This window comes from Ylistrum balloti, unplaced genomic scaffold (genome assembly GCF_031769215.1).
Source record: "Ylistrum balloti isolate Yb309-2 unplaced genomic scaffold, AGI_CSIRO_Ybal_v1 Utg369752, whole genome shotgun sequence".
NCBI classification, from domain to species: Eukaryota; Metazoa; Mollusca; class Bivalvia; order Pectinida; family Pectinidae; genus Ylistrum; species Ylistrum balloti.
Genome location: NW_026781955.1, coordinates 39505 through 66747, shown reverse-complemented (window position 1 = coordinate 66747; position 27243 = coordinate 39505). Strand labels below are relative to the sequence as shown.

Genomic DNA, 27243 nt, shown 5'->3' with positions numbered 1-27243 from the left:
TCCACCTACAAAGACAAGGAGGATGAGCCTTTTAAGACATGGTGTCCGTACTACTACACTAGAGCACTTACATTAACATCAGAGCCTTACAGTAATACAACTCATTTGTGCTGAGGAATGCCATTCACCACAATGACTTAACTGCGGTCACTGTGTTAACTTGATGTGTGTGTGACACAGTCGTACTACAACATACCACAAGGAAACAGACAGGATGTCAGGAAAGCGTGTTCCAACCTCCTCTAGCTCAACATCTTATCAGCAGACAACTTCCTGTACAGTAGCAGAAGTTGGAGGTCTGGAGTCGTCGTCTGTCACTGAGTTAACAGAGGTCGCATCTGGCTACTCGCCTTATCCATCACCTGGTCAGTCACCTGGACATTCACCTGGGCTGTCCCCAGATCACAGGTCACGGTCATCTAACCAGGGTGTGTACCTGACCAGTACCCCCATTATGTCAACTTCATCTTCAGATGGTGAACCTATATTGTCATCTGCTTCAGCCATCATGTCACGTCACGAGAAAAAGAAGAAGAAGTGGTACAGACGTCTTGGACAGCAGGTGAAAAAGTCATTAGGTTCTAAAAGTGAACTAGTTACCAGACAGATGAGTAAGTCCGAGGAAGAATTGATTGTTGTGTCTGGTCAATCAGTCAGCCTGTCTTCCTCAGGTTTTAACTTTGGCCATGCTAATTCTATGGTAAACTTGACACAGAGAGTACCCGAAACACAGGAGTACCGGCGTACAACGCTACACGAACTACCAATGGACAGGTGCGCCTCTGATCAGTACCTTCTAAGAGGTAAGGATACACATCTCGAAACAAGGAGTCTCCCTACCATGAGTCCAAAACGTTTTCACCAACTTCAAGGCCAGAGTGACTTGTCATTGTCCACTCAGGACTCAGATCCTTCAGATATTGACAGTCGCTCAGATAACCTGGATGATGATTCGGCTATAAGTGTTACTAGTAGGATAATGTACTCATTGGCAGACAAGTCGGACTTTCAGGTACAGTATCATCAAAGTTTTATGTACGATATAACTTTAAAAAAAATAATGGGTAGATTTGTATACTTAGGCAAGACATATTTCTTATATAAGTGGGACCCAGATATCTTCATGCACATTAAATGCCAACAGATAGTCAGATACCTGCAAGATTGTTTGATTTTAAAGTAATGGTGGGACTATTAAACTCTGTCACAAACGATCAGTTTTAAGGTATGTCATGCCTGACATGCCTTCATTGTGTATAGTGTGTATATATGACATGTGTGTGAGGGCATCACTATTATCATTCTATATCATACCATTACAATGATAAAACTGAACAGTATATGTATAACTAACATTGTAATGTCCTTTTCCTAAGGTCCTGTATTGTTAAAAAGGACATTGTATGATACTGTTCGTAATTCTCAGCATGTATGGACTTTCTCAACCCATCCTAATCACCCACTTTTACTTCAACAAGGAAAGATGATCAAAAACTGCTTTATCATCTCAGGGCTTATGTTTAAGTTAATATCTTGACCTATTTAATTTTTTCCTTGTTACTGGTAACAACATTGACAGATTAAAACATATGTTAACAATGTAGTTTACACTGTATTGTTAAACAGATTAAACGGTTGAATCTCATTGTTCAAATAGTGCTTGTGCATAGTTTATACCTATTCACAAAATCTCCAGGGTAAATGACAAATTGTACAGTACATCTATAAACCTGTGTACATAATGAACAAGGTAAACATTTCATTGTTCAATCTCCCAGTGGTGTATTGACTCAAATAAATATTTCAAATTTTGATAATTTTTCTAATTAGTAAACAAATTGTTTATAGATATAATCAAAATTTAATGTTTTTATATACAGTATATGTAAAAATAATGATTTCAAATGATAATGATTTCTTGTCACACGTACAATTCTTTTAGATTAGTAGTCTATCATGTTTACAAAGTGGTTTTCACTTTAAAATGTTTTTTTTTATCTTTTTTAAATTTAGACAAAACAAAATAACAATTTTTTCTTGTAAGAATGGTAGATTTTCATCCCAATAAATGCAATATCTTTCATATTGTTTTCTTTCTGATAGCTTTGTAATCATTAAGTAATTCTGAATAAGTACAGGTGTGTTAGGTGTACATCAATGTATTTGATGCTGGGTGGGCCGACGGGGTTATTGATGGATCTAGAATCTTCAGAAGAGTAAGTCTGGATGATAGTATTAAATTTTAACTCAACATTTATTGGTATTGACCTCCAAATTATGTACCTGTGTGAATTAGTCATGGTCAGTAACCTGTAACTGAATTCTATACCTACTGACTTCATGGTTGACTGCCTACCATCCCTAGGGCGATGTACTGTGTCTTGTTATGACTGATGGAAAACTAACTGTATCTGAACTACTTTTTCTCACCAAATATTAAACTGTCATTACAGATGGTAGATGTGTAGTGTTATACACAAGATAAATATCACATTCAAACATTCACAGGAATCAGAAAAAACCTTCATTTAAATCATGAATTGTCCATACCTTACAGCTCAGTATAATATATAGTTATGCAGGGCTAATATTTTGTCCTGGTTCGAGCTACATATAGTTAACATGGATTAATCTGATTACTTTATAAGATTTTGATTATGATAAGATTTTGAAATGTTTGCTGGGTATGTAATTTCACATCGACCATGAACACAGCAGAATTGAATTCCTTGCAAGTATTAACAACTTAACAGTCAAATTCACCAAAGACACAAGACCTTAAGGTCTTAATGAATCCGTCTTATCCTGTATCCTGGCCATTCACTGACTATAACTTGTATTAACCTGTATCCTAACCATTCACTGACTATAACTTGTATTAACCTGTATCCTAACCATTCACTGACTATAACTTGTATTAACCTGTATCCTAACCATTCACTGACTATAACTTGTATTATCCTGTATCCTAACCATTCACTGACTATAACTTGTATTATCCTGTATCCTAACCATTCACAGTATAAAGTAAATATAGATTAATAATTAGAAGCTGTCAGGAATCACATAGTTTATTATCATTGGCATGATGATGAACTTGCTATGACCAACTCACCTCTATTCTTGCTCCAATCAACTGACCATCGGAAACAATTCCTTCACAGAATAGACCTATTATCAATACCAGTATGTTGTTCTCTAAACCCGATTGGTTCGTATAACTCCAATAGATGTTACTGTTCTGTATGCTAACCAGCCCTGAAACGATATTATCACGGGAGGGAGCAGGGTGGGGGGAGGGTTACTGGGAGGTGGAGGATGGGGTCGTGTTAACCAAATTTTAAGCTAACTAGCCATGAAGCATTGGACTTTGATCAACCCATAAAATAAATATTAGGCGCTGTAGTCCTGTAAGACCTAGGTCCTGTGTGGAAACACTTTCCCATCTAATGTCACAGTTCGCTATGGAGATTTTTTTCTCGGTATGCTGAATCCTCGCAGCTTCAGGTCAGAGACGACAACCGAGACACAAGGTGTCGAGACAACAGTCTTTTCTCATGGTTTTAAATGGATCTTTATATTTTTTGTATCTGTAGAAATATTATTGCTTTACAAACTGCTTATTTCTATCATGTTTCTTTGAGGTACTTATGGTATTTTCAGTCGTGCAACAAAATTATGTAATCTATGTATGTTAGTGAGTATATTAATAATGAAGGTTATATTGATTATAGCGTGAAGTTATGTTTTAGGATCAATGTTAAACATGCTTTGTAGCCCAACACTATTATATATACACTGAAATACATGTACAAGTCACGATATTCAGGTAATGAAATAATAGAACTTCCCTTGTGATCAGATTTACGTTTCATAAAAGTATCTGTTTCATATTGATGATTTTGATGATAAATTTGCGGAAGAGGAACCCTTGTTTGACGTATGGCAGCGATGGGAATGAATCAGAACGGGTGAACACCTGAGCTGTAATACAGTGCACATGGCCATTATTACTCTCATTATAATCTCTCAGACCTTCTTTTCCTTTTTTGGAGGGGGTGGGGTCAAACCCATGATCTAATAAAAGATGTAAATTCTGGGAGAAAGGATATTTAAATCACTTTATCTGTCAACTTTAGATATGTCTAAAAAAGTGTTTATTTTCACAGCGGAAAGTGATAGAGAATATGGCAGTGTGTATGGTCCTCTCTATAATTCTCTTTCAAGATATGTAATGATAGTCATAGACTCCTAATAGATATTTTGTCGGTTGGATTTTTATGTAAAAGAATAACTTTCTCATATCAACAAGAATAAAAAGGAGGAAACATAAGGAATAGAAACATAAGTTCAAGTTATGTTCACCCCTCCTCCTTCCCCACCCCCACCCTCCCCTCTCCTCACCCCCCATCAATATTATGGCTTTTGCCAGTTTTGATTTCACTCTAAAAGGTTATAATAACATTACCTGACTTTAAACTTTATGTTTTCCTGATTGACAAATTATGAAATAGTCAACAAAGGGAAAAACATTCTTGTTTTCATGATGGCTAAAAGCGTGCCTGGTAGTTAAGTAAAGGCTTCTGTTTGTGTGTAGTTTACACTCCGCTTTCCCTGTATCAAAATATTGATGGATTTTATCAGTTTCCAAACAAGAACTTCACTAAATGTGTTTCAGTCACGTCATATTGCCATTGCAAAGTTGAAAGTGAAGTTGATTAAAGTTTATGAACATGGTATGGGGAAGTTTCAGGAAATTTCCTTTGTTCTGATCAATACCTTAGGGACGTTATGATATTATTTCAGTAAATGTGTTGATAATTTTAGTAGTATTTGAGGAAAAATTAATGTTGAAAATTTGTCTTGTAAAATGATATGATATTAATGAATATTATTCCACACCATTAAATAATATTAACTGCAATTCAAGACTACCGTGATGTCAGTTATCATCACAAGCCAGGTCCTATATCAGTTCTCTCATATGGTGTGGTGATGTTTAGATAATTATGATAATTGTGAATATTAATTGATTACTAAAATCTCATATTTTAAATCATTGAGTTTGACATCTGAATTTTGCGTAGAAATTGAAAATGTACACCTCATAAAAATGATATGGCTTAAACTTAGTCTGAAGACGCTGGGTAGTGGAATTGTGCAACATATTGTTATGTTTGTGTAATATGTATTGCCATCAAATTATGTATGTATGATTAAAATGCTGTTGTAAGATTTGAATTGCACTGAGCTGATTTGTGAATCATGTACAGTAGAACAACATCATAGCCTTATAGATCAGTTCTTTCTACTGTAGACAGGTCAGTTCTCCTATAACTGTTGTCAGTTCTCATCATTATATTGCTGTACTGGTCTCAGAAAAGTCTCCTGATTTGATAGCTGGTACTGGTGAATACTTTTGTGTCCGTTTTCACTTTTCCTGCTGGGATGCATCATATTAAATTATTTCTAACAAGTATGGTCAAACAACGTTAGCCTCACATTTAAATGTCTAATTTGAAGGGCCAGAACACCAGAAGTATTGGTGATGTGATTATGACCAAATGTATTGGGATGAACCTCTCTGGTAGCTACGATGCAGACAGAATAACAATGAAACATAGACAGCTTCATTAAAGAAATAATTCAACTTTGTTTCTTGGCTACTTGGTTACAGAGAGAAGAAATATGTAGGCTTTGTTACAGAAAGACAAAATATTTTGGTTTTGCTATAGAAATATCTCAACTTCATTTCAGAGAGATCATAACTTATGATAGATATATCATAGTTGCAGTTTGGTATCGTGTCATGCCCTTGTGTATAATGCCACTTTGCATAGAATTATACACCTTTTTTATTTCCATCTGTATATAATAATTTCCCTTTGTACAGTGTAATATCCCTTCATATAGAGTTACATCCCTTTGAATAAAACTTATTTCTCTGTGTTTACATGGGAATATCCCTTTAAATAGAGTTACATCCTTTGTATAGAATTATGTTCCTTTGTAAAGTCCATTTGTAGAGTTATGTCCCTTTGTATAGAGTTATATCCCTTTGTATATAATTATTTCCCTTTGTACAGGGTAATGTCCCTTCATATAGCGTTACATCCCTTTGCATAGAGTTATGTCCCTTTGTATATAGTTATGTCTCTTTGCATAGAGTTATGTCCATTTGTGAAGTGTAATGTCCTTCTTAATAGAATAATGTCTTTTACTAATAAGAGATGTTCCCCAGTGTATAGTCGTGTCCTTTGTAAAAGGCTTTTGGATGATGTTTTTATTGATACAAAGAGGAGGTAAATCACCGATGGTCATCTATCGAGGTTTTGATGTATTGTCATCCCTTTTAAGAGCACTGTTACCAATGCCAACATTGTACCAGTGTGTTTTCCATTGTGTAAAAAAATTTGTTGTAACCTCCAGAACATCGCTATCTTCATATTATGAAATCTTGAAATTGTTATTCATGGCAGTTTGTAGTAGCCAATAGAAAGTTTGAAGTTCATGCTGAAGTTAAGGGTTTTAAATACATCTTCATGTCATACCTGTGTGTTTTATGATAATGTGACTTAATTAAATCAACACATGTATCACACATACTGGCTACAGCTGTACATTTGGCCCTTCTCACTCCTCGTGTGATTGCCCTGACCAGTTTTATAATACAGTCATGATTGTTATGGTAGACTGACCTCCTATCTCACCTCTTTTATCACACTGTTATGAGCATAATGAGGAGTGATATTTTCTTACTGTCTGTATAAGTAATGTGAGGTAAACTACCCCTTGAGGCTCATAATGCTGATCATGAAATAGCTGGATCACAATCTGCAAACCACTTCTTTTATTTGTCTTGTGTTTTTATGGACATACATCTTCACTTCTGAAGTGATATAAGAATTTTGTTTACCTGTGTGAGAACTGGATTCTTACATGTATATACACCAGGTAACTCAGGTGTGTACAACCAGGTGTGGACAGACGATATCGTGTTTTGACCCTGCTGATTGGAACTAGATTAGAATAATTAATTATTGTTTGTACGGCTGTATACTAACCTGTAGGGGCCTAGGTATACAGGTCAACTGCACTGGTACAGTGACGGACAAACAAGAGTCATGCTGATGAAGACATTCCACAAACTTAAACAGTTAATTCATGTTGTAAGTGACCCTTTTAAAACTTTCACCTACAGTAAGGATAAATTATGTAGTGCAATCATATTGAAATGTTTAGGTGTGGATTGGACATCTTGTATACAAGTTTTAGTACAGTCTGTTCCTAGTTCAGTATAAACATGTTTGCTTATCAGTGTCTCTGGTCCACCAGCTGGTAAGTCAAACCTGTCAACCCTCCATGTTCATATGAGTCTCTCTGACCTTCACCTTTAAATTATTGCATATTTGCAATATGCAAATATGTTGTCTATTTGGATTTTTTGGGGGGAGATTTAATGGTTTACTAGTTGGAATGCTTACAAGGTTTTGGTTTCAGCCTTCTTTAGTAAGATAAATACTGAAAAAGGCAGCTCTTACCTAGATGACATATATGTAGATGATTTGTCAGAACAATTTGTTCTAGTTCATCACATGCATTTCAAAGAGTTTCTTTGGATAATTTCTTTGGAGGGAAACTGTCCATGGACCTGTAGCTGGAAGGAAAGCTTTCCATAGATAACATCAAAATGTACAAAAGGAAAGGGCTTTCATCAATGATCCTGCAAAGACAAGTTTCTATGGATAACTTACCATATGGGAAGGAAGGGTGTCCATAGACAATTATCTAAAGATCGCAGTGGTTCAGGACAACATTGTATTAGTTCAAGACATGGTTGCAGTGGTTCAAGACAACATTGTATTAGTTGTTTTTGTTCATGACAATATTATTTTAGTTCATGAAAATGGTTGTTTGGTTCAAGACAAGGTTAATATGGTTCAAGACAATTAAAGTGGCTGTGGTTTAAGACAAGGTTAATGTGGTCTAGATTACTTTAATTATCGAGACAGAGGGTAAGTGTTCAACACAAGGTTCATGTGGTCTAGACAGATTACTTTAATTATCGAGACAGAGGGTAAGTGTTCAACACAAGGTTCATGTGGTCTAGACAGATTACAATTATCAAGACAGAGGGTAAGTGTTCAACACAAGGTTCATGTGGTCTAGACAGATTACTTTAATTATCAAGACAGAGGGTAAGTGTTCAACACAAGGTTCATGTGGTCTAGACAGATTACTTTAATTATCAAGACAGAGGGTAAGTGTTCAACACAAGGTTCATGTGGTCTAGACAGATTACTCTGATGACTTCTTACTGGCTATTAATCATGCTGTTTCTGTTTTTGTTTTGAATTATTTATATACAGAATATCTATCCTGCATAATGATGAATCACTGTCATTACAATTTGTCTTCATAAATATTCATAGAAGAGATTGAAATGATTTTCAGTTCTGAAAAGAAATATAAAAATGTCATATATAATATTTTTTTTATCTAGAGTTTCAGTGTGTCCAGCTAGAACTTTACAACATTTGTGTTATTGTTATACTCTCTGTGCTTCATCTTCCTCTGACATATGCTGTAAATTATTGATACTACCCGCAATACCTGTCTCACATAATGACATTCTACTTAAACACTGACTGGGGTTTTTGTCATTGCATATCAACATATGAAAATTGAAAATGCTTTAATTCAGTCCATGTCTGTAATATTCTCTGCATGCATGAATTGTCATTTTTATTTGGCTCGTACATAATCTGTAGATGATGGTTTAATTTCCTGTGAAATACCCATGATTAAAAGCAATCAATATTGCCCTGTTTTCATGCCCTCATAATGTTGGCTGCATTCTGATTTTCAGACAATGACTGTAATACATTTATGTTTCCATGACAACATACACAAACAATCCCGAGAGTAAACATCTTCTGAAAAGGAAATCAAAATCAATGATCGTCAGTTTATGATACTTTTATGTTGTAAAATGGAAGTAAAAAACAGCAGCATATTGCCAATGTCTGTGGTCTGTCTTTTTTCATTTTTCAGGAAAATTTTCAAAACCAGAATGATTTACAATTCGGTATTCTTCAAATTTATGCAAAAACCCTTTTTCAGATATATACAGGTTTCCATGACGATTCCATTTGTGTGTTATAATTATAGAGAGTTTAACAATTCAACACAACTACTCAGCCAAACATGCAAAACAACCTGCTGCTGTTTCTATTTTTTAATTGATCGACAAGTATTGCTAGTTTTGAATGTCACTACATTCCAAATTACAATAATATTTCTTTTACACAAGGAATATTATCAATTCAGATGTCTGAGAATTTATAAGCCCTGACTTGGTGTTAAGGATATCATTTCTAACCTTTTCTGTATACTTTTCAATGGCATTTGCACCATAGATATCTTAATGATTTAGATATACCATTGGCCCTCATATTTAGCTTATGAATTTCATTTTATATTTTTATAGGAACTAAACATCAGACAGAGACAGCAGGCTTTGATGCAACATTCCTTCTTTGTACTAGAAGTGTGGCTACGGGAAGGTCGTGACCTGGTAGTTAGGGACAGCTGTGGTAAGTGTGGGTGTAGTTACAGGAAGGTCATGGCCTGGTAGTTAGGGACAGCTGTGGTAAGTGTGGTGTAGTTACAGGAAGGTCATGGCCTGGTAGTTAGGGACAGCTGTGGTAAGTGTGGGTGTAGTTACAGGAAGGTCATGGCCTGGTAGTTAGGGACAGCTGTGGTAAGTGTGGGTGTGGTTACAGGAAGGTCATGGCCTGGTAGTTAGGGACAGCTGTGGTAAGTGTGGTGTAGTTACAGGAAGGTCATGACCTGGTAGTTAGGGACAGCTGTGGTAAGTGTGGTGTAGTTACAGGAAGGTCATGACCTGGTAGTTAGGGACAGCTGTGGTAAGTGTGGTGTAGTTACAGGAAGGTCATGGCCTGGTAGTTAGGGACAGCTGTGGTAAGAGTGGTGTAGTTACAGGAAGGTCATGACCTGGTAGTTAGGGACAGCTGTGGTAAGTGTGGGTGTAGTTACAGGAAGGTCATGGCCTGGTAGTTAGGGACAGCTGTGGTAAGTGTGGTGTAGTTACAGGAAGGTCATGGCCTGGTAGTTAGGGACAGCTGTGGTAAGTGTGGGTGTAGTTACAGGAAGGTCATGGCCTGGTAGTTAGGGACAGCTGTGGTAAGTGTGGTGTAGTTACAGGAAGGTCATGGCCTGGTAGTTAGGGACAGCTGTGGTAAGTGTGGTGTAGTTACAGGAAGGTCATGACCTGGTAGTTAGGGACAGCTGTGGTAAGTGTGGTGTAGTTACAGGAAGGTCATGACCTGGTAGTTAGGGACAGCTGTGGTAAGTGTGGTGTAGTTACAGGAAGGTCGTGACCTGGTAGTTAGGGACAGCTGTGGTAAGTGTGGTGTAGTTACAGGAAGGTCATGGCCTGGTAGTTAGGGACAGCTGTGGTAAGTGTGGGTGTAGTTACAGGAAGGTCATGGCCTGGTAGTTAGGGACAGCTGTGGTAAGTGTGGGTGTAGTTACAGGAAGGTCATGGCCTGGTAGTTAGGGACAGCTGTGGTAAGTGTGGGTGTAGTTACAGGAAGGTCATGGCCTGGTAGTTAGGGACAGCTGTGGTAAGTGTGGGTGTAGTTACAGGAAGGTCATGGCCTGGTAGTTAGGGACAGCTGTGGTAAGTGTGGTGTAGTTACAGGAAGGTCATGGCCTGGTAGTTAGGGACAGCTGTGGTAAGTGTGGGTGTAGTTACAGGAAGGTCATGGCCTGGTAGTTAGGGACAGCTGTGGTAAGTGTGGTGTAGTTACAGGAAGGTCATGGCCTGGTAGTTAGGGATAGATGTCGAAAGTTTAGATGTTTACTATGGAAAAATCATAACTTGGTAGTAAGGGAGTATTGTGGTAGGTCTGGATGAGTTATTACAATAAAGTTCTGACCTTGAAGTCATAGACGGCTGTGGTAAGTGTGGATTAATGGCTATGGGGAGGTCATGACCTGGTATTTATGGACAGCTGTGGTAAGTCAGGATGTGTGGCTAAAGGAAGGTTGTGACCTGGTAGTTAGGGAAAACTGTGGTAAGTGTGGGTGTGGCTACAGGAAGGTCATGACCTGGTAGTCAGGGAAAACTGTGGTAAGTGTGGGTGTGGCTACAGGAAGGTCATGACCTGGTATTTATGGACAGCTGTGGTAAGTCAGGATGTGTGGCTAAAGGAAGGTTGTGACCTGGTAGTTAGGGAAAACTGTGGTAAGTGTGGGTGTGGCTACAGGAAGGTCATGACCTGGTAGTCAGGGAAAACTGTGGTAAGTGTGGGTGTGGCTACAGGAAGGTCATGACCTGGTAGTCAGGGAAAACTGTGGTAAGTAAGGATGTGTGGCTAAAGGAAGGTTGTGACCTGGTAGTTAGGGAAAACTGTGGTAAGTGTGGGTGTGGCTACAGGAAGGTAATGACCTGGTAGTTAGGGAAAACTGTGGTAAGTCAGGATGTAGAACTATGTGAAGGTTATGACCTAGTAGTTAGGGACAGCTGTGGTAGGTCAGGATGTAGGACTATATAAAGGTTACAACCTGGTAGTTAGGGACAGCTGTAGTTAGTCAGGATGTAGGACTATATGAAGGTTACGACCTGGTAGTTAGGGACATCTGTGGTAAGTCTTGATGTAGGACTATATGAAGGTTACGACCTGGTAGTTAGGGACAGCTGTGGTAAGTCTTGATGTGGGACTATGTGAAGGTTACAACCTGGTAGTTAGGGACAGCTGTGGTAGGTCTGTATGTAGGACTATATAAAGGTTATGACCTGGTAGTTAGGGACAGCTGTGGTAGGTCTGTATGTAGGACTATATAAAGGTTATGACCTGGTAGTTAGGGACTGCTGTGGTAGGTCTTGATGTGTGGCCTCTATAATTTATTCGCATATTGCCTTAAGGTTTTTAACTAAAAAATCCCAGAAAAATAGAACAAGAGACATGGAGACATAGCAACAGCCCCAGAATGAGACTTGATTGTGTGTGAGTGACAGAGATGAGAAGTGGTATTGATGGAGATCAGTGTGAAACCGCTACACACCATTTCTTTATCATTCGAGTGTTCACTTGTACCAATTTGTTAAAACCATCAGTCTGAGCTCAGTATTATGTTCTGAAGCCTGATAAATGTAGGAAAATTTAGTTTTGAGATTGAAACTGACACCAAAACTAATGTTGTATTGAAAGAAAGTACCTACTGTAGTGTTTACATTTGAAGGGAATATTTTGTTTAATTGATTTCATGTATTGTAGTATGGTAAGATCTGATACCTAGAATGTCTCTACAATCATACAGAGTTTTCTTTCCAGATAATGGGGTATACTTCAATTTAAGAGAATTGAATTTTGCTCTTGTATTAAATATTGTCTAAGAAACCCCACAAAAATCAATATTTTACAAAATTTAAAAAAACTGCATTTAATGTCTAGAGTAAAAAATTGTTGTAATGATGAAAAATTGTAACTCCTTTTCTTGTTTATTAAAAGATGTGAAATAAATTGTTTTTATTATTTAGATCATTATTGAAGAAATTGTAAATTCCATTGCTAGCACCCCATGAGAAATAGAATTGAGCAATCACCATAAAGCCAGGCTGCTCCGACTTGGCAGTACTAAGTTAACTTAGCATACCTCCACAGCTATAAAACACATCAAGGTATATCAATCCCACCATTGGATCTACTAATCAGTCTGCTGACAGACTTGATCTAATTGAATTTTCTACCAAATGACTTGACATATCAATAATGATCTCCTGAGCCAACTCCTGGTACGATTACTTTTCAGCACGCGTGTGACAGGAAAATTGTTAAATTCTGAGCTATTTGTTATTGAAGCACTCTCCTCACCGTGTCAGACTCCGTAGGCGGGAACCTCCATGTTCAATTACAACAAACAATAGGGTTCTGTATATGTCTGTTTGTACTGATGTTGTTGAAATATTATGAAAATTGTGTTAGTGATTATGACAAGCATTGTACGTGACAGTTCATTAGTGTTGTAATGTTTATAGAAAATGTTTTCCGTCATATCTGTCTGAGGTTCATGTTTTATGAAAACTTAGGAAAAGGTTACCTGCGAACAAATGAAATTTCCCACATATACTCCTTGGTTTGGGTGAATAAATTTGTCGTAGTGTCTGATTATTTACATAATTTATAAAATATTCTAGGTATATTTTGGGTTTCCATTGGCCTGATTTTCAACCATACTGTTACAAATATGAAATTTGTTTGGTAATTTGACAAATCTTACATGAAATTTTTGAATAAGTATCTAGAGGAAAAATATAAAAACAAGGTAAGATTTACATTACCATTATGAATCAATTTTCTACCTAAAATTCCCAGTGCCTACAGACCATTGGTGTTTGTGATTTTCAATGTGACTCCCCTTTAACATAGGTACTAGCCACAGGTTGGTGGTTCATCTCTAGGCACAAGGAGTTTCCTCCACCGTCCAAACCTGGCACATACTTAAATGATCCTGGCTGTTAATAGGATGTAAAGCAGCAATAAACAAAGTTACCAAATGTTGCTGGTTAACCTGTTATTATATGCTGTGCTGCAAGAATTCTGTGCAATATTTAGGTGCCTTGATTAGCGTCTGATAATCTGTAGATACCTATTAAATCTGATATGAGATATAGCATTATATCCCCTACAGCAATCATACCACAATATTATATTAATCCTCTTGAGGATGTTCAGGGCACAGTTCTCATTGCAAATATCTCTTTTTTTGATAATGTCATGCTGGTATAATACTTTCCTGTCTGTAGTGAAGATGTTTTGTAGGGGTCAATATTAATTTATTTCATTTGACCTTACAGGTACCAGTGACCCTTATGTAAAGTTCAAAGTCGGCAGCAAGCAACACTACAAATCTAAGACTGTGTACAAGAACTTAAATCCCCAGTGGGATGAACGCCTATCCATTCCAATAGAGGATGTGTACCGACCAGTCAATGTCAAAGTGTTTGATTATGACAGAGGCATTAGTGACGACCCCATGGGGTCAGCCGAGATTGATCTCACCACACTGGAACTCAATACGTAAGTACCCTTAGTGATACGTAAAAAAAGGTAATTGATATTGATTCATTGATTGACATTAGCTGTGGCTGCGTAGATATCACATAAGTTTTACCTCGATCAATATTCGCACTAACTGTCAAACTTGCACCATAACCTTTCTTACTGAATTTGGCCTTGACATTTTGAAAAAACCATTAGCACTTTTAACCTTTGACACTTTTATTGATTTTACAAAAAATACAAACCAAGGTACCTGCTTATATAAATCACTCTTCTGTGTCCTGTTGGGAGGGATTGCTAGAGGGGTTTTGCTGTGGGAGGAATCTAAATGCCCAGGTGACCCCCATAAAGACAAGTGCATTACCACTGCACTACCCACCCCAAACTTGATGTACAGCTACCCAAACAGTGGTTATTTTTTATCATTCAGTTCAACCTTTATTTCTCTTAGACCTTTCATATGACAGATAATTGTCCAGGATATCAAACCTTGCCCATTGAGGAGTCTAGATTATTTTTCACCCTTAAAAACCAGACTAATATTACTGTAATTATTTCTCTGCTAACTACATATACAGGAACTACTGTGTATATTCATATCGATATAATGGATCTATACAATTTCCTGATCTCAGTTACAGACATATTTATCAACCAGAACAGAATCCTATTTACTTTGAAGTCAAGAGCTGTTAAGGTTTGGGTGACAAAATGCCAGAAATCATTTTCAGATCTCAACAATAGTGTATTTTTTTCATCAAAAGAACATAAAACACAGCTGAATCAGTGTTTAAATTCTGATTAACAAAATCAAAGTTGTGATGAAACATTAGATAATTTCGTTTGTTTGTATCACCCAGAGAACAGCCAAGCAGTCTCTTTGTAGTAGGTGATGGCTACTTTATTGAACAACATACAGGAGGCCCATCGTACGCTGTCCTGAACAACTTTGCGTGTCTTGCACAAAGACACCACTCCAACATCACAGTCAGGCCTGTTTCCTGAGAAACATAAACTGAAAATAAATACAAAAGTCTTTGTGTAGTAGATTAAAGGTATTTTTCTAGTTTGAACCTTTTAAGGAAGATAACATAAAGACTGTTCAGTGGCTTTCTCATATGGCAATATTTTGTTCTTCATTCGTAATGATGATTGTTAGCTCATCATCTTTAGATGGTTGACTGATCAATTTATCCTTTGTCTGTGGTCACAATTCTGTTCTTCAAACCATTACTGTTATTTCTTGAGAAGTGCTGAAAGTTTCATATGTTCTCTTTGATCCATAGTTAAGGGTTGAGCAGATCATATTTACAAAATGGCCGACATGGAATTGGTTGCCAAGATTTCTCTGTAACCTTTGCATTGTTCTGTATCCTTTTCAGGAGGCTGTCTTGGACTTGAATATTGTTATCACTATTTCTCATAAAGTGCTGCACATCAATATTTCTCAATTGCATAATATGTACCGATAAGTTATTTTTGGTAACAGTACTTAATCGTGCAAGCAAAATGGCTGACATGCTGTGTTGCAATCTGATTTCATAGTTTAGGTACACTGATCCTTCTAGATATCTTTCATTCAGTGTCATATTTCCTGAAAACTCTGTTACAGTAGACATTGCAATCACGTTTTGGTCTTGTGTTGATTCCCCACATCTGACTGTTACACACTCGTCTCCTATACTTTCTGTGTCTCCAGCCGTTTTCCACCTCACATTACTGTGGTTTTGTTAGAAATAAGAAGGCATAAAAGTTCTGCTGTTTGGTCTAGCAGAAATGTCAATATTGTACACTAATGTATCAGGAATGTTTGTCATGCTGTCCCCGTTGTGACCTTAATAGTGAGTTACAATCTACAATAATGGCATTATCTGGCCTAGCCATTCTTTGTCGTATTTCTCTGGTTGGCCGTCATCTGTGCAGATTTTCTGTCAGAACAAGGGTTTGTAAAGTGCTAGATCAGCATATCAGGGACTAAAGTCCTTCTGGATTAAACTACACTTGACATTTTAGTATCTGAGAGGCGGAATACTCAGCCAAATCTGTTATTGCACTAATGGTGATTTTAGATGGAGAGAGCGTTAGTGAAGAAAAAGTCACACATAGCATTTTGTTGCTAACATGATAGATTTGGTTCCAGGTCATGAGGTGTTCAAGACGACAATTTATAGTTTCTTCTGTTCTAGACATTCTTAAAGCTTCCAATTCTTAACCTGAACTGAGGTAAGCTGGTGCGGAATACAATCTGCCATAATAAGTTGTATGATTCTCATTAAATTTTCAATTATTTATGAGAAGCCCAGTATATCAAAGTGTCCTAATATTTTAAACTGTATGCAAGTTATCCAAGTTTCCTTTAATTTGGTTTGATATGCATAGAGTTGTTCCCAATCATGTACATGAAATGAGATCAGGTGTTCAGATGTAGATAGGACGTCGCTCTCAGGGACAAAACGATAACTCAAAGCTCCAGCTGGGATTTCTGTGCAAATTATTGATTAGATTCTGGCAGTTGATTGGTGCCTGTCAGTAGTGATCTAAATATATCTCAATTTCTGATTGGTTTAAACATTTCATTACTGCATGTGTATATATATATATATATGTATCGCAAGGACAGACAGTTTAAACATTTTATTACTATATGTTTATTACAAGGACGGGTTAAAGTATACCCAGAAGAGTAAAAAGGAATATTTTTGACATTTCAAATACAAATGTAGCTAAGATTTTTCTCTCAAATTGACTTGTAGCATCTTTGCTACTTACAGTAGGTATTATAGATTGTGGGTATAGAAAGTTAAAATGTTAGGTGCATTTTCTTCTATTTGAAATAGGGTTTTATAATATGTTTAAGAAAAATACAAATTTCTCTGCTTCTTTCGTCCAAATGTGATTGATTAAACTTCAGCCTTAAATGTTTGGCAGACAGACGAAAGAAAACAATTACTTTGTGACTAGATAAGTCTGTTTACATAAGTGTTTTGGCTGGAATATTGCTCATGTAAAATTTAATTATAAACTAGCATTTGACCTGTCTGGATGGTGAAAAAGAGAGACAGAAAAAACCCCTTAAAATAGCCTGAATTCTTAAAAATCAAACTCCTTTTGTAGAAATGAATGGATATTGCCCAAATTTGGTCTGAAGCATTTTTCAGTGAATGGGAATCAATTTTGTATAAACAGTGAGTGTTGGCCCCCTGAGATGGAAGGAGCAGAACCCTATATTGGAAAAAGAGCAAATTCTTTTAAAATCCTAATCCTCCGGTAGGAATGATGGAATTTTGCTCAAATTTTCTCGAAAGCATTCTTGGACAATGAATCTCGGCCTTCTGTGATGGAAAAGACAGGGCTCAATAGGGGAAATAGAACAATCTCTTTAAAACCCTTCTCCTGCAGGAATAGCAGGATGTTGTCTGAATTTGGTCCGAAGGATGTATTGAATGGTTTCGCAGTTATGTGGCTATTTAGAATTCCATTTCCTTTAAATTTGATAAAGCAATTTCAGAGAATCAAAGCTAGGTGAGCGATATTGGCCCTATGGACTTCTTGTTTAAGTGTTGATTTTGTTTTGAATTCTCTTGTTTTTTCAGTTGCTTCATTTATTTCATTTTCACTGACCACTGTTTAACTCTAACCAAGCTTTGAGCAACTTGTGCCAGAATTTTCTTGTCCCCTTTGGGATGACTTGGTTAGCATTGATTCTGCTTTTTGTATTGATTAACCATTTGACCTTGACCTCATTGTCTGAAGGGGATGTTTTAATTATTTCCTGTCTGGTGTATGATTTATGTTAGATTGGACAGTACGTAGTCTGGTCTCTACTCAACAAACATCGCTCAAGTTGATTTCTACCATTGGGAGTTGTCACTAATGTCTGCCTGTCACCTCAGGTTTTCCAAACTGTTCTTTCTTATTAAGAAATATTTATAATATTTACAAATATATATTTTTTCTGAAGGCTGTGTAGCACCAAAACTGTCACTGACAAATGGATTTGTCTGTTTATTGAGTCAGAAACTGAGCATCATGGCATTTCTTTCTTATACAATACATTCAACAAAGTTTGAAGGATTATTCTTTAGTCAGCAAGAGCTAACAGCAAATCACTGCACCAACCCATTTGGAAAACATTTTTGCCTTTACATACAGGGAAAACATTAGAACTTTGTGTCTCTGAACAAAATACAAATATAGGAACTTTGTGTCAACACACAGGGATAAAATTGGAATTTTGTGTCTCAAAATATAAGGAAAACATTGGATTTTTGTGTCTCAAAACATGGTAGGGAAAATGTAAACATTCAAACAACACAGGGAAAATATAGAAATATTGTGGCTATAGACAGGGGAAACATTGGAACTTTGTGTGTCTACATTCAGAGGAATATTGGAAATTTGCCTCTCTAAAAACATGGTAAACAACAAAACTTCACATACAGGAAAGTTATTGGCATTATTCACCTATATAAAGAAATAAAAGGGTTTGAGAAGGTACCACAAGTGAAATGGAACAATGTCACAAACCTGTGTAAAATTAAAAAGTCAATAAGCATTTCCTCAGTAACACACATCCCAAAGTCTCCAATCTATTTAAATAGCAGCAAAACTAAATCCATTGCAAAGGTTATAAAGCTATTCAAATGGCAAGGAAAGGAAATAACATCAATTTTAGAACATCCCATGTCAAAGGAACTAAAGCAACCCATTGTGTTCCCATTGTAAAAAATCTGTCCTCTTTCAACCCATTGTGTTCCCATTGTAACAGAAATCTACCTGACCTCTTTCAACCCATTGTGTTCCCATTGTAACAGAAATCTAACTGTCCTCTATCAACCCATTGTGTTCCCATTGTAACAGAAATCTAACTGTCCTCTATCAACTCATTGTGTTCCCTTTGTAACAGAAATCTACCTGACCTCTATCAACCCATCTTGTTCCCATGGTAACAGAAATCTTCCTGACCTCTATCAACCCATCTTGTTCCCATGGTAACAGAAATCTACCTGACCTCTATCAACCCATCGTGTTCCCATTGTAACAGAAATCTTCCTGACCTCTATCAACCCATCTTGTTCCCATGGTAACAGAAATCTGCCTGACCTCTATCAACCCATCGTGTTCCCATTGTAACAGAAATCTACCTGACCTCTATCAACCCATCGTGTTCCCATTGTAACAGAAATCTTCCTGTCCTCTATCAACCCATCGTGTTCCCATTGTAACAGAAATCTACCTGACCTCTATCAACCCATCGTGTTCCCATTGTAACAGAAATCTACCTGACCTCTATCAACCCATCGTGTTCACATGGTAACAGAAATCTTCCTGTCCTCTATCAACCCATCGTGTTCCCATTGTAACAGAAATCTACCTGACCTCTATCAACCCATCGTGTTCCCATGGTAACAGAAATCTACCTGACCTCTATCAACCCATTGTGTTCCCATTATAATTGAAATCTAATCATAATGTGCACTTGTTCAGTAAGTATTGTTTGAGCTCTTCAAGGATTTCTCATCCCCATTAAGGATTTTCAGTGTCGCATAAAGATTGCCTAACCTTGTAAAGATTTTGTTAAAGCATCATAGAACTTCCACAATCAGTGGAAATGATCCTCGATGAGTTCATATCACCTTATTAGGATTACTTTATTGCTAAAAAGCACTACAAACGCAGTTCTGTATGAACGTCTGGGCCATTTATAAATCTGAGTAAATCGATGCCCATGTGGCCCTCTAACCTACAGCATTATTCTTTGTACTATTATTTATGCTCGTCTGGTTCTTTTGCTAAGGATGATAATTCTACTTTCATCTCTATTGTATGTAACAACCTTTTATGAATTTTGAGGCATAATAGTTTCTTCCAATGTATTGTCGTGTTTTAGTGCAGTTTGTATAGAAATATGACAGTTTATCATACTTCTTTATGAACACAGAGAAGATAAGGCCTGCATAGACACTTTCTGTAATTTAGGAATGCAGCTTTCTCAGATAACAACTGGAAATTCTGCAATTTTACGCTGAATTTCTGGACACTCCTTTGGACAATGGCCAAATATGTCTCTAGATGAGGGAATGTTCATATTTAGATATCATTTGCCACAGATAATCCAGTTCTAGAGACATTAGGTCCTCTTTGATGGAACATGGAATATATGCATCAGGGACTTTTAACAATTGAATAACATTCAAGGAAGCTATTATAACAGATGGGTTCCATAGTCTTTATTCATTGACTAAATATTTGATATTTCTTTGACATGAGTTAAAGTATCCTCCATTAGACTGATGACATTTGACATTGTTTAAATGTGTATTGCTTGGCAGTTCCATTGCAGGAACCTCTAAGGGAGACTTTAGGTTTACACTCCATTCATCATTCAATGTCACAACCATTCAGTCAATCCATCTACCATTAAGTAAATTCTCAGTCATTCATTCAACCTAACAACCCATTCAGTCAGTCTCACAGCTATTCATTCAATCTCTCTGTCAATCAGTCGTTTGTTTATCTATTCAGTCAGTCTTACAGCTATTTATTCAATCTCACAGCCATTCCATCAATTTTTTTATCTATTCAGTCAATCTCCAAGCTATTTATTCAATCTCACTGCCATTCCATCAATTTTTTTTATCTATTCAGTCATTTTCTGAGCTGTTTATTCAATCTCACTGCCATTCCATCAATTTTTTTATCTATTCAGTCATTTTCTGAGCTGTTTATTCAATCTCACAACAATATTTAGTCAATTTTTCATCCATTTAATTGATGTCTAAGCCATCAGTCACTCAGACATTCTATGGATCCATACACCTGAAAAATCTAAGTAATTTTCTACCAGTCTATCACTCAGTCTGTCATTAGTCCATTGGTTCATACATATGACCGCTTCCCTACAATGCAAGCTGTGGGTAGCTCTTGTTATGGTGGAGTGTCACTAAGGAAACCTTGGTTTTGGATCTCTTTGGTACATAGTTTGATTCCAATTTGTAGGTTGTCAAGTATCCCATACAGAAGTTGGTCTCTTGCCCCATGAGAGTTAAGTCCCCTGTTAACCATTAATCATTCTGTAGGTAGAATTAAACCTTTAAATTTTATGAATCCAAAACAGTTTTGAGGGAGCATAAAGTTGCATTCCATCCTTTTGTGTCTACAGCATAACTTGCCTACAGTAACGTAAGATTCATGAAATTTGATGTATACGTTGGCCATACTGTGACAATGTGGAATAGTGAAAATTGAGGAAATTCTTTAAAATCCATCTTTGGTGAGAACACCTTGATTCTGTTTTGATATGTAGTCTGAAGCATACCTAGTTCAAAGGAACCTCAACCAGAAGCCTGACATATTAGAAATGTGGGGCCAAATTGGAGAAATGTTATGTTCTTAAAAATCCTTCCGTACAAGAATATTGTCCAAGTTTGGTCAGAAACAATTTTTATGAATAGTGAATCTGGCCTGTGTTTGGCCATAGCCCTGAACTCAGTAGGAAAATGATTTCAGAAATTCTTTGTCATGTTTGAAATTCTTTGTCATATTTGAAATTCTTTGTCATGTTTGAAATTCCTTGTTAAATGATTGAATATCTGAATAAGCCAGTTAAGCAATGCAGGCCTCCTGGGCCTCTTGTTGTCCTTTATATTTTGTGTTTTGAGCATAACTGTGCTTGCACTTAAACTAGGATGATAAAACTTGGGGTATGCATTGGTCATACTAAGACAATGTGCTGTGCGCCAAATACAGGGCTTGCAACCCTTTAATTAAAGAGTTATTTCCCTTTGTTAAAACTTTTTTGTACAGAGCACAGCTTTGTTTTTATCTATCCTAGAACAATGAAACTAGGTGTATACATTGGTCATACTAAGATGATGTGCAGTAAATCAAATTAAGGGCCAAAGCCCTTAATTCCAGAGTTATTGACCTTTGTTAAAATTAGGTGTGCAATAAAGTTATTTTTGTGGAGCATTAATAAGTTCCACTGATACCCTACTTTTTTAAAGAAATCCTTTCCAATATTTAGACAATGGATTGCTTGTAATAATTTATGGTAATGTTAAATGTACAGGTTTTTAGTGGCATAGATTTGATATGTGTACTTGTTATTTCAGGGCAACAGATCTTAAGCTGGCACTGGCAGACGGTGGTAAGAATGAGAATTACATGGGCTATCTCCTGCTACAATGTACATTGGTACCAAAGACCATCCAGGAAAAGGAAACAGTAAGTTTATACCTCAGTTTCTCTGTTTAAGGGGTTGTCTTAAATGATCTAGATACCTTGTTGTCGCTCTCGGACAGTAACAAGAATTGTATGGCAATAAATCCATTAAAATTTTATTTCTACTACAGTGCTGAACCTGAATTGGGTTTCAAAAAAACTTATCTTTTGCCTAATTGACCGGTGTTTGCTTCTCTGATCGGAATGTGAAAAGGCATGAAATAAGAGCTGGGGTATGTGGGTTTTCCCAGGGTACTGGGGCTTCCTCACAGAGTAATACCCCTCAGGTACCTCCATCCAGGAGAACAAAGGTTATTGATATCATGTCCTGTGAGGATTCATGACCTTGACTAAAGTATGAATATAGCAACATTTTTAATATTTAATGGTGCAGGACTGATTCTAAATAAAAGGTTCATTGTCATACATCAGAATAGTGACTGATTCCGTTCAAGCTTTAGAAATAAATGTCAGTTCTACTGACATTATGTTGTCATGTGAGCATGGATGTTCAGACTGCTAGTCTCAAGGGGAAAGAGAGGGTTTTGACTCATGAGGGTATGTAGGAGAGTGTCACACATGTCCCTGGCTGTGTGATGGACTCTAGGGAAAAGAGAGGAATACTGATGAGTGAGGGTATGTAGGGGAGGGTCACTGTATGGTTAGGACTCCATTGGAGAGATTACATTCTTTCTACACCAACATACATAGCACCACCAATAGACTGTATCTCATGTATGGTGACAATACACTATAATTACAGTTGTAGAATGAGAAGCTGAAGCTTGTTTAAGCGATCAATGATATTATGATACATGGCTTTGCACTAGGATAAGGTGACTGTATGAAGTTTACAGGGCCTTCATTATAAAGATGTCAGATTTTAATGTGTAAACTTCATACTCAACTTTAAAAGGAGACAGGAATACCATGATTGATGATACCAACATGAACATTCACTGGTTCTAGGGAATATTCTGTGTCAGTTTAGCTAGCTCTGAAGGCATTCCATGGAAATCCAGCAGTGTAAAGCATAGGTTGAGACTACACTATTTAAATATCAACTGTAAAACATTTATTGGGTTTTACATAACAATTTATCATGAAGTACAAACTTAATGCACTTTACCAAAGAATTGCAGCTTCAATCTGTCTGATGTTAGAACTTTTGATTATAAAACAATATTTTCACACTTTCTTATTGGCTGAAATAGTGCCATGTGATTTTAAACAATCAAACATTGTCCTGGGTTAGTACTTTTTATTAGGTTAATAAAATCATGTATGAACCTCATTAAAAGGTTATAATTGTATGATATACGATGTTACTAAAACCATGATAGTCAGACCAAATTTTGTCAACAATATTAGAAAATATATCTATGGGTTTTTTTAGCTTATATAAGTAAAGTAATGGTGATTATTTTTTTCTGGCATTCATTTTGCATTTGCTTCAAAGATAATTTGTCGAGATTGAATTATTGTCCATAAAATAGTGTTGGTTTGTATTGCCTGGGGGTCATTATTGGTAATCTAACAATACATGTAGTACCTGTAGTTATTTGATGATCTACCTGTGCCTTATAAAGCTGTGGTCATTCCCTGTAGCTAGATCGACTCACTTGACCTGTGGTCACCTGTAGGTAAGTTTGTGTGTAGACTTCGTCTCCCATGAATAATTTTGTTACGTTTAAAAATTAGTGGCAGGTCTTATATATTGATCCTGATATCTCTTGAGAGAATTAAGAAGACCTCTGAAGTAATCTAGGCCAGTCCAGGGCAATTATCCATGATAGTATTGAATATTGTTTCCATCTCCAAACCCTTGTCTTAAATTAGTCAATTCTTGTGGCTGTTGGTGGAAACCATAAATAAATGGTGACTCTTTCTGTAACTAAGATGCAATGTTATACTAAACCTCCTTATGGCAGTTGCTTTCAAGTTTTACATCATTAGTACTGAAGGAGTGGTCAGGTGACGTTGTGATCACATACTCTCACTTGTCACCAAGGCAACAAAGGTTCATTTTCCTGACCAAACGTGAAAAGGTATTGGGTCATTTGCCTAACCATATGGGTTTTCCCCAAAATGCTCCAGTTTCCAAACCGTAGTTCATCTGTGTCATTTATATATTTATCAGTTGGTATAACTTGTTTTGCAATCGTAAACAAGGGATAAGCAGATAATTCTGAGGTTTGTACTGACACTCTGAGGTTTCATTTTAATTATAAATGTGGAAAGCTGAGATGCCTGAACTGGAAAAACAAAGTGAAAGGTATTCAATTTCTACTGAGATTGATTGGAATGAAATTAAGTGCACAATGTTGTGTAAAACGGAAATTAGAGAGGGCTTTTAATTATAGTTCTGTAGCTAATACTAAAGATTTTTTACACAAATCAGTCTAATGTATCCTTTTGAAAAATGAGTTCTAACAGAACCTTGTAATCTGCATTCAGTCTTTAGGTCATCTGACCCGAACGATCAGGATGACCTATAGCTATTGTGTTTGGTCCATTGTTATACACGGTCCAACATAAACCATTTTTTTTATATTTCAAATTTCTTTTGAAGTTCCAGGGGCTAAGGGGCGAGGCCAAAAGGGGTCAACTTGATTTTCTAATCCCAGATTTAGTAGAAGTAAATGATTCATTTGGATGGAAGGTCTTGAGGTACTTTACCAAAGTTATAAATTTTATGTACTCAAGGTCTTGCATTTCCTCTGAAGGTCTGTTTTACTTCATTTTAAGTATGGGAAAGCTTTACTGTAATTTGAAACAACACTTTTTAATACATTCTATTCATTACCGTTGAAAATAGTCTTAAACTTGGAAAGCATAATTAAAACAGGAATGACGTTAATATTATAAGTATATGTAACCTGACTGATCCGCAGTGACTTACCTAATCGGTAGACTAGACAAATGATAGAGCAGTTGAATAATGTAAGCGTTAGGGTAGGAATAATGTTATTGTAGCACTTCTGAAATTTAATTCTCTTTACAAAGCACTTTCTATAATTGGAAAACATGCACAGTGATAAATCTATGTGCAAGCTCCAAGTCCTGTACTCATAGAATTTAGATGGAACTCCTAGAGGTTCTACAAATACTTGAATTTTTACAGTATGGGATCCATTGTTTTTAGCAATAAAGTTGAAAAGGACTTGAAAAGAACTGTAGATTTATCACTCTATATATTAATGTAATTTTAGTTACATATTTTTGTCTGGTAAATTCTCAGGAATTGTCCAGGGTCAAGTTGCTTCTCTGTATCTGTGTAGTTTAGCACTTGTAGCTTCTCCGGGACACTACAGAATGAAATTCTCATGTGAAAATAGTGAATTGTATGTAGTTGTTTTGGAATAGAGTTAGTGGCCCCTGATAACTTAAATAGCCTTCATGTAATTTGACTAAAATTGTTCTTACATTCTTCATTGTAACCAGTCAAAATTTCCCTGAAAACTTGTGGACTTACTTCATTTGTTTAACGTAATTTGCATTTCCTAGGTGAAGATAAAGGTCACATTAAAGTGGCTTAATGTTTCAAACACAATAACTTTTCACCATTGTTGTAGTAGTTCTTAATTGTTGTGACTTCCGCTCACTCATCCGTATCAGTTATAATGTCCTGTCATGATCAAAATCTAACTGTGTGATATAACAGTCATTAAGAAGCTTCTTGTGAATAAATGTCCTACAGCCAAGACACTTTACCTTCATTACTCTGTCTGTATGCCCAGTCATTGTCTGTATACCTAGTCATTGTCTGTATACCTAGTAATTGTCTGTATACCTAGTCATTGTCTGTATACCTAGTCATTGTCTGTATACCCAGGCATTGTCTGTATACCTAGTCATTGTCTGTATACCTAGTCATTGTCTGTATACCTAGGCATTGTCTGTATACCTAGTCATTGTCTGTATACCTAGTCATTGTCTGACACCTAGTCATTGTCTGTATACCTAGTCATTGTCTGTATACCTAGTCATTGTCTGTATACCTAGGCATTGTCTGTATACCAAGTCATTGTCTGTATACCTAGTTATTGTCTGTATACCTAGTCATTGTCTGTATACCTAGTCATTGTCTGATACCTAGTCATTGTCTGTATACTTAGACATTGTCTGTATACCTAGTCATTGTCTGTATACCTAGTCATTGTCTGTATACTTAGACATTGTCTGTATACCTAGTCATTGTCTGTATACCTAGGCATTGTCTGTATACCCAGTCATTGTCTGTATACATTGTCTGTATACTTAGTCATTGTCTGTATACCTAGTCATTGTCTGTATACCTAGTAATTGTCTGTATACCTAGTCATTGTCTGTATACCTAGTCATTGTCTGTATACCTAGGCATTGTCTGTATACTTAGTCATTGTCTGTATACCTAGTCATTGTCTGTATACCTAGTCATTGTCTGTATACCCAGGCATTGTCTGTATACCTAGTTATTGTCTGTATACATTGTCTGTATACCTAGTCAGTCTCTGTATACCTAGGCATTGTCTGTATACCAAGTCATTGTCTGTATACCTAGTCATTGTCTGTATACATTGTCTGTATACCTTGTCATTGTCTGTATACCTAGGCATTGTCTGTATACCCAGGCATTGTCTGTATACCTAGGCATTGTCTGTATACCTAGTCATTGTCTGTATACCTAGTCATTGTCTGATACCTAGTCATTGTCTGTATACTTAGTCATTGTCTGTATACCTAGTCATTGTCTGTATACCTAGTCATTGTCTGTATACCTAGGCATTGTCTGTATACCTAGTCATTGTCTGTATACATTGTCTGTATACTTAGTCATTGTCTGTATACCAATCATTGTCTGTATACCTAGTCATTGTCGGTATACTTAGTCATTGTCTGTATACTTAGTCATTGTCTGTATACCAATCATTGTCTGTATACTTAGTCA

At 36.5% G+C, this 27243-nt stretch overlaps 1 protein-coding gene across 1 annotated transcript in view; it reads left to right on the top strand.

Annotated features, from left to right (window-relative positions):
• Window positions 1-214: 214 nt before the first annotated feature.
• Window positions 215-27243, top strand: part of LOC132543278 (multiple C2 and transmembrane domain-containing protein 1-like) — a 57874-nt gene continuing 30845 nt past the window's right edge. Inside the window, exons 1-4 of the mRNA XM_060206761.1 lie at window positions 215-1012; window positions 9491-9596; window positions 13886-14108; window positions 22205-22316. Coding sequence (XP_060062744.1) covers window positions 215-1012; window positions 9491-9596; window positions 13886-14108; window positions 22205-22316 — 1239 coding nt within the window. The remainder of the gene's footprint in view (window positions 1013-9490; window positions 9597-13885; window positions 14109-22204; window positions 22317-27243) is intronic.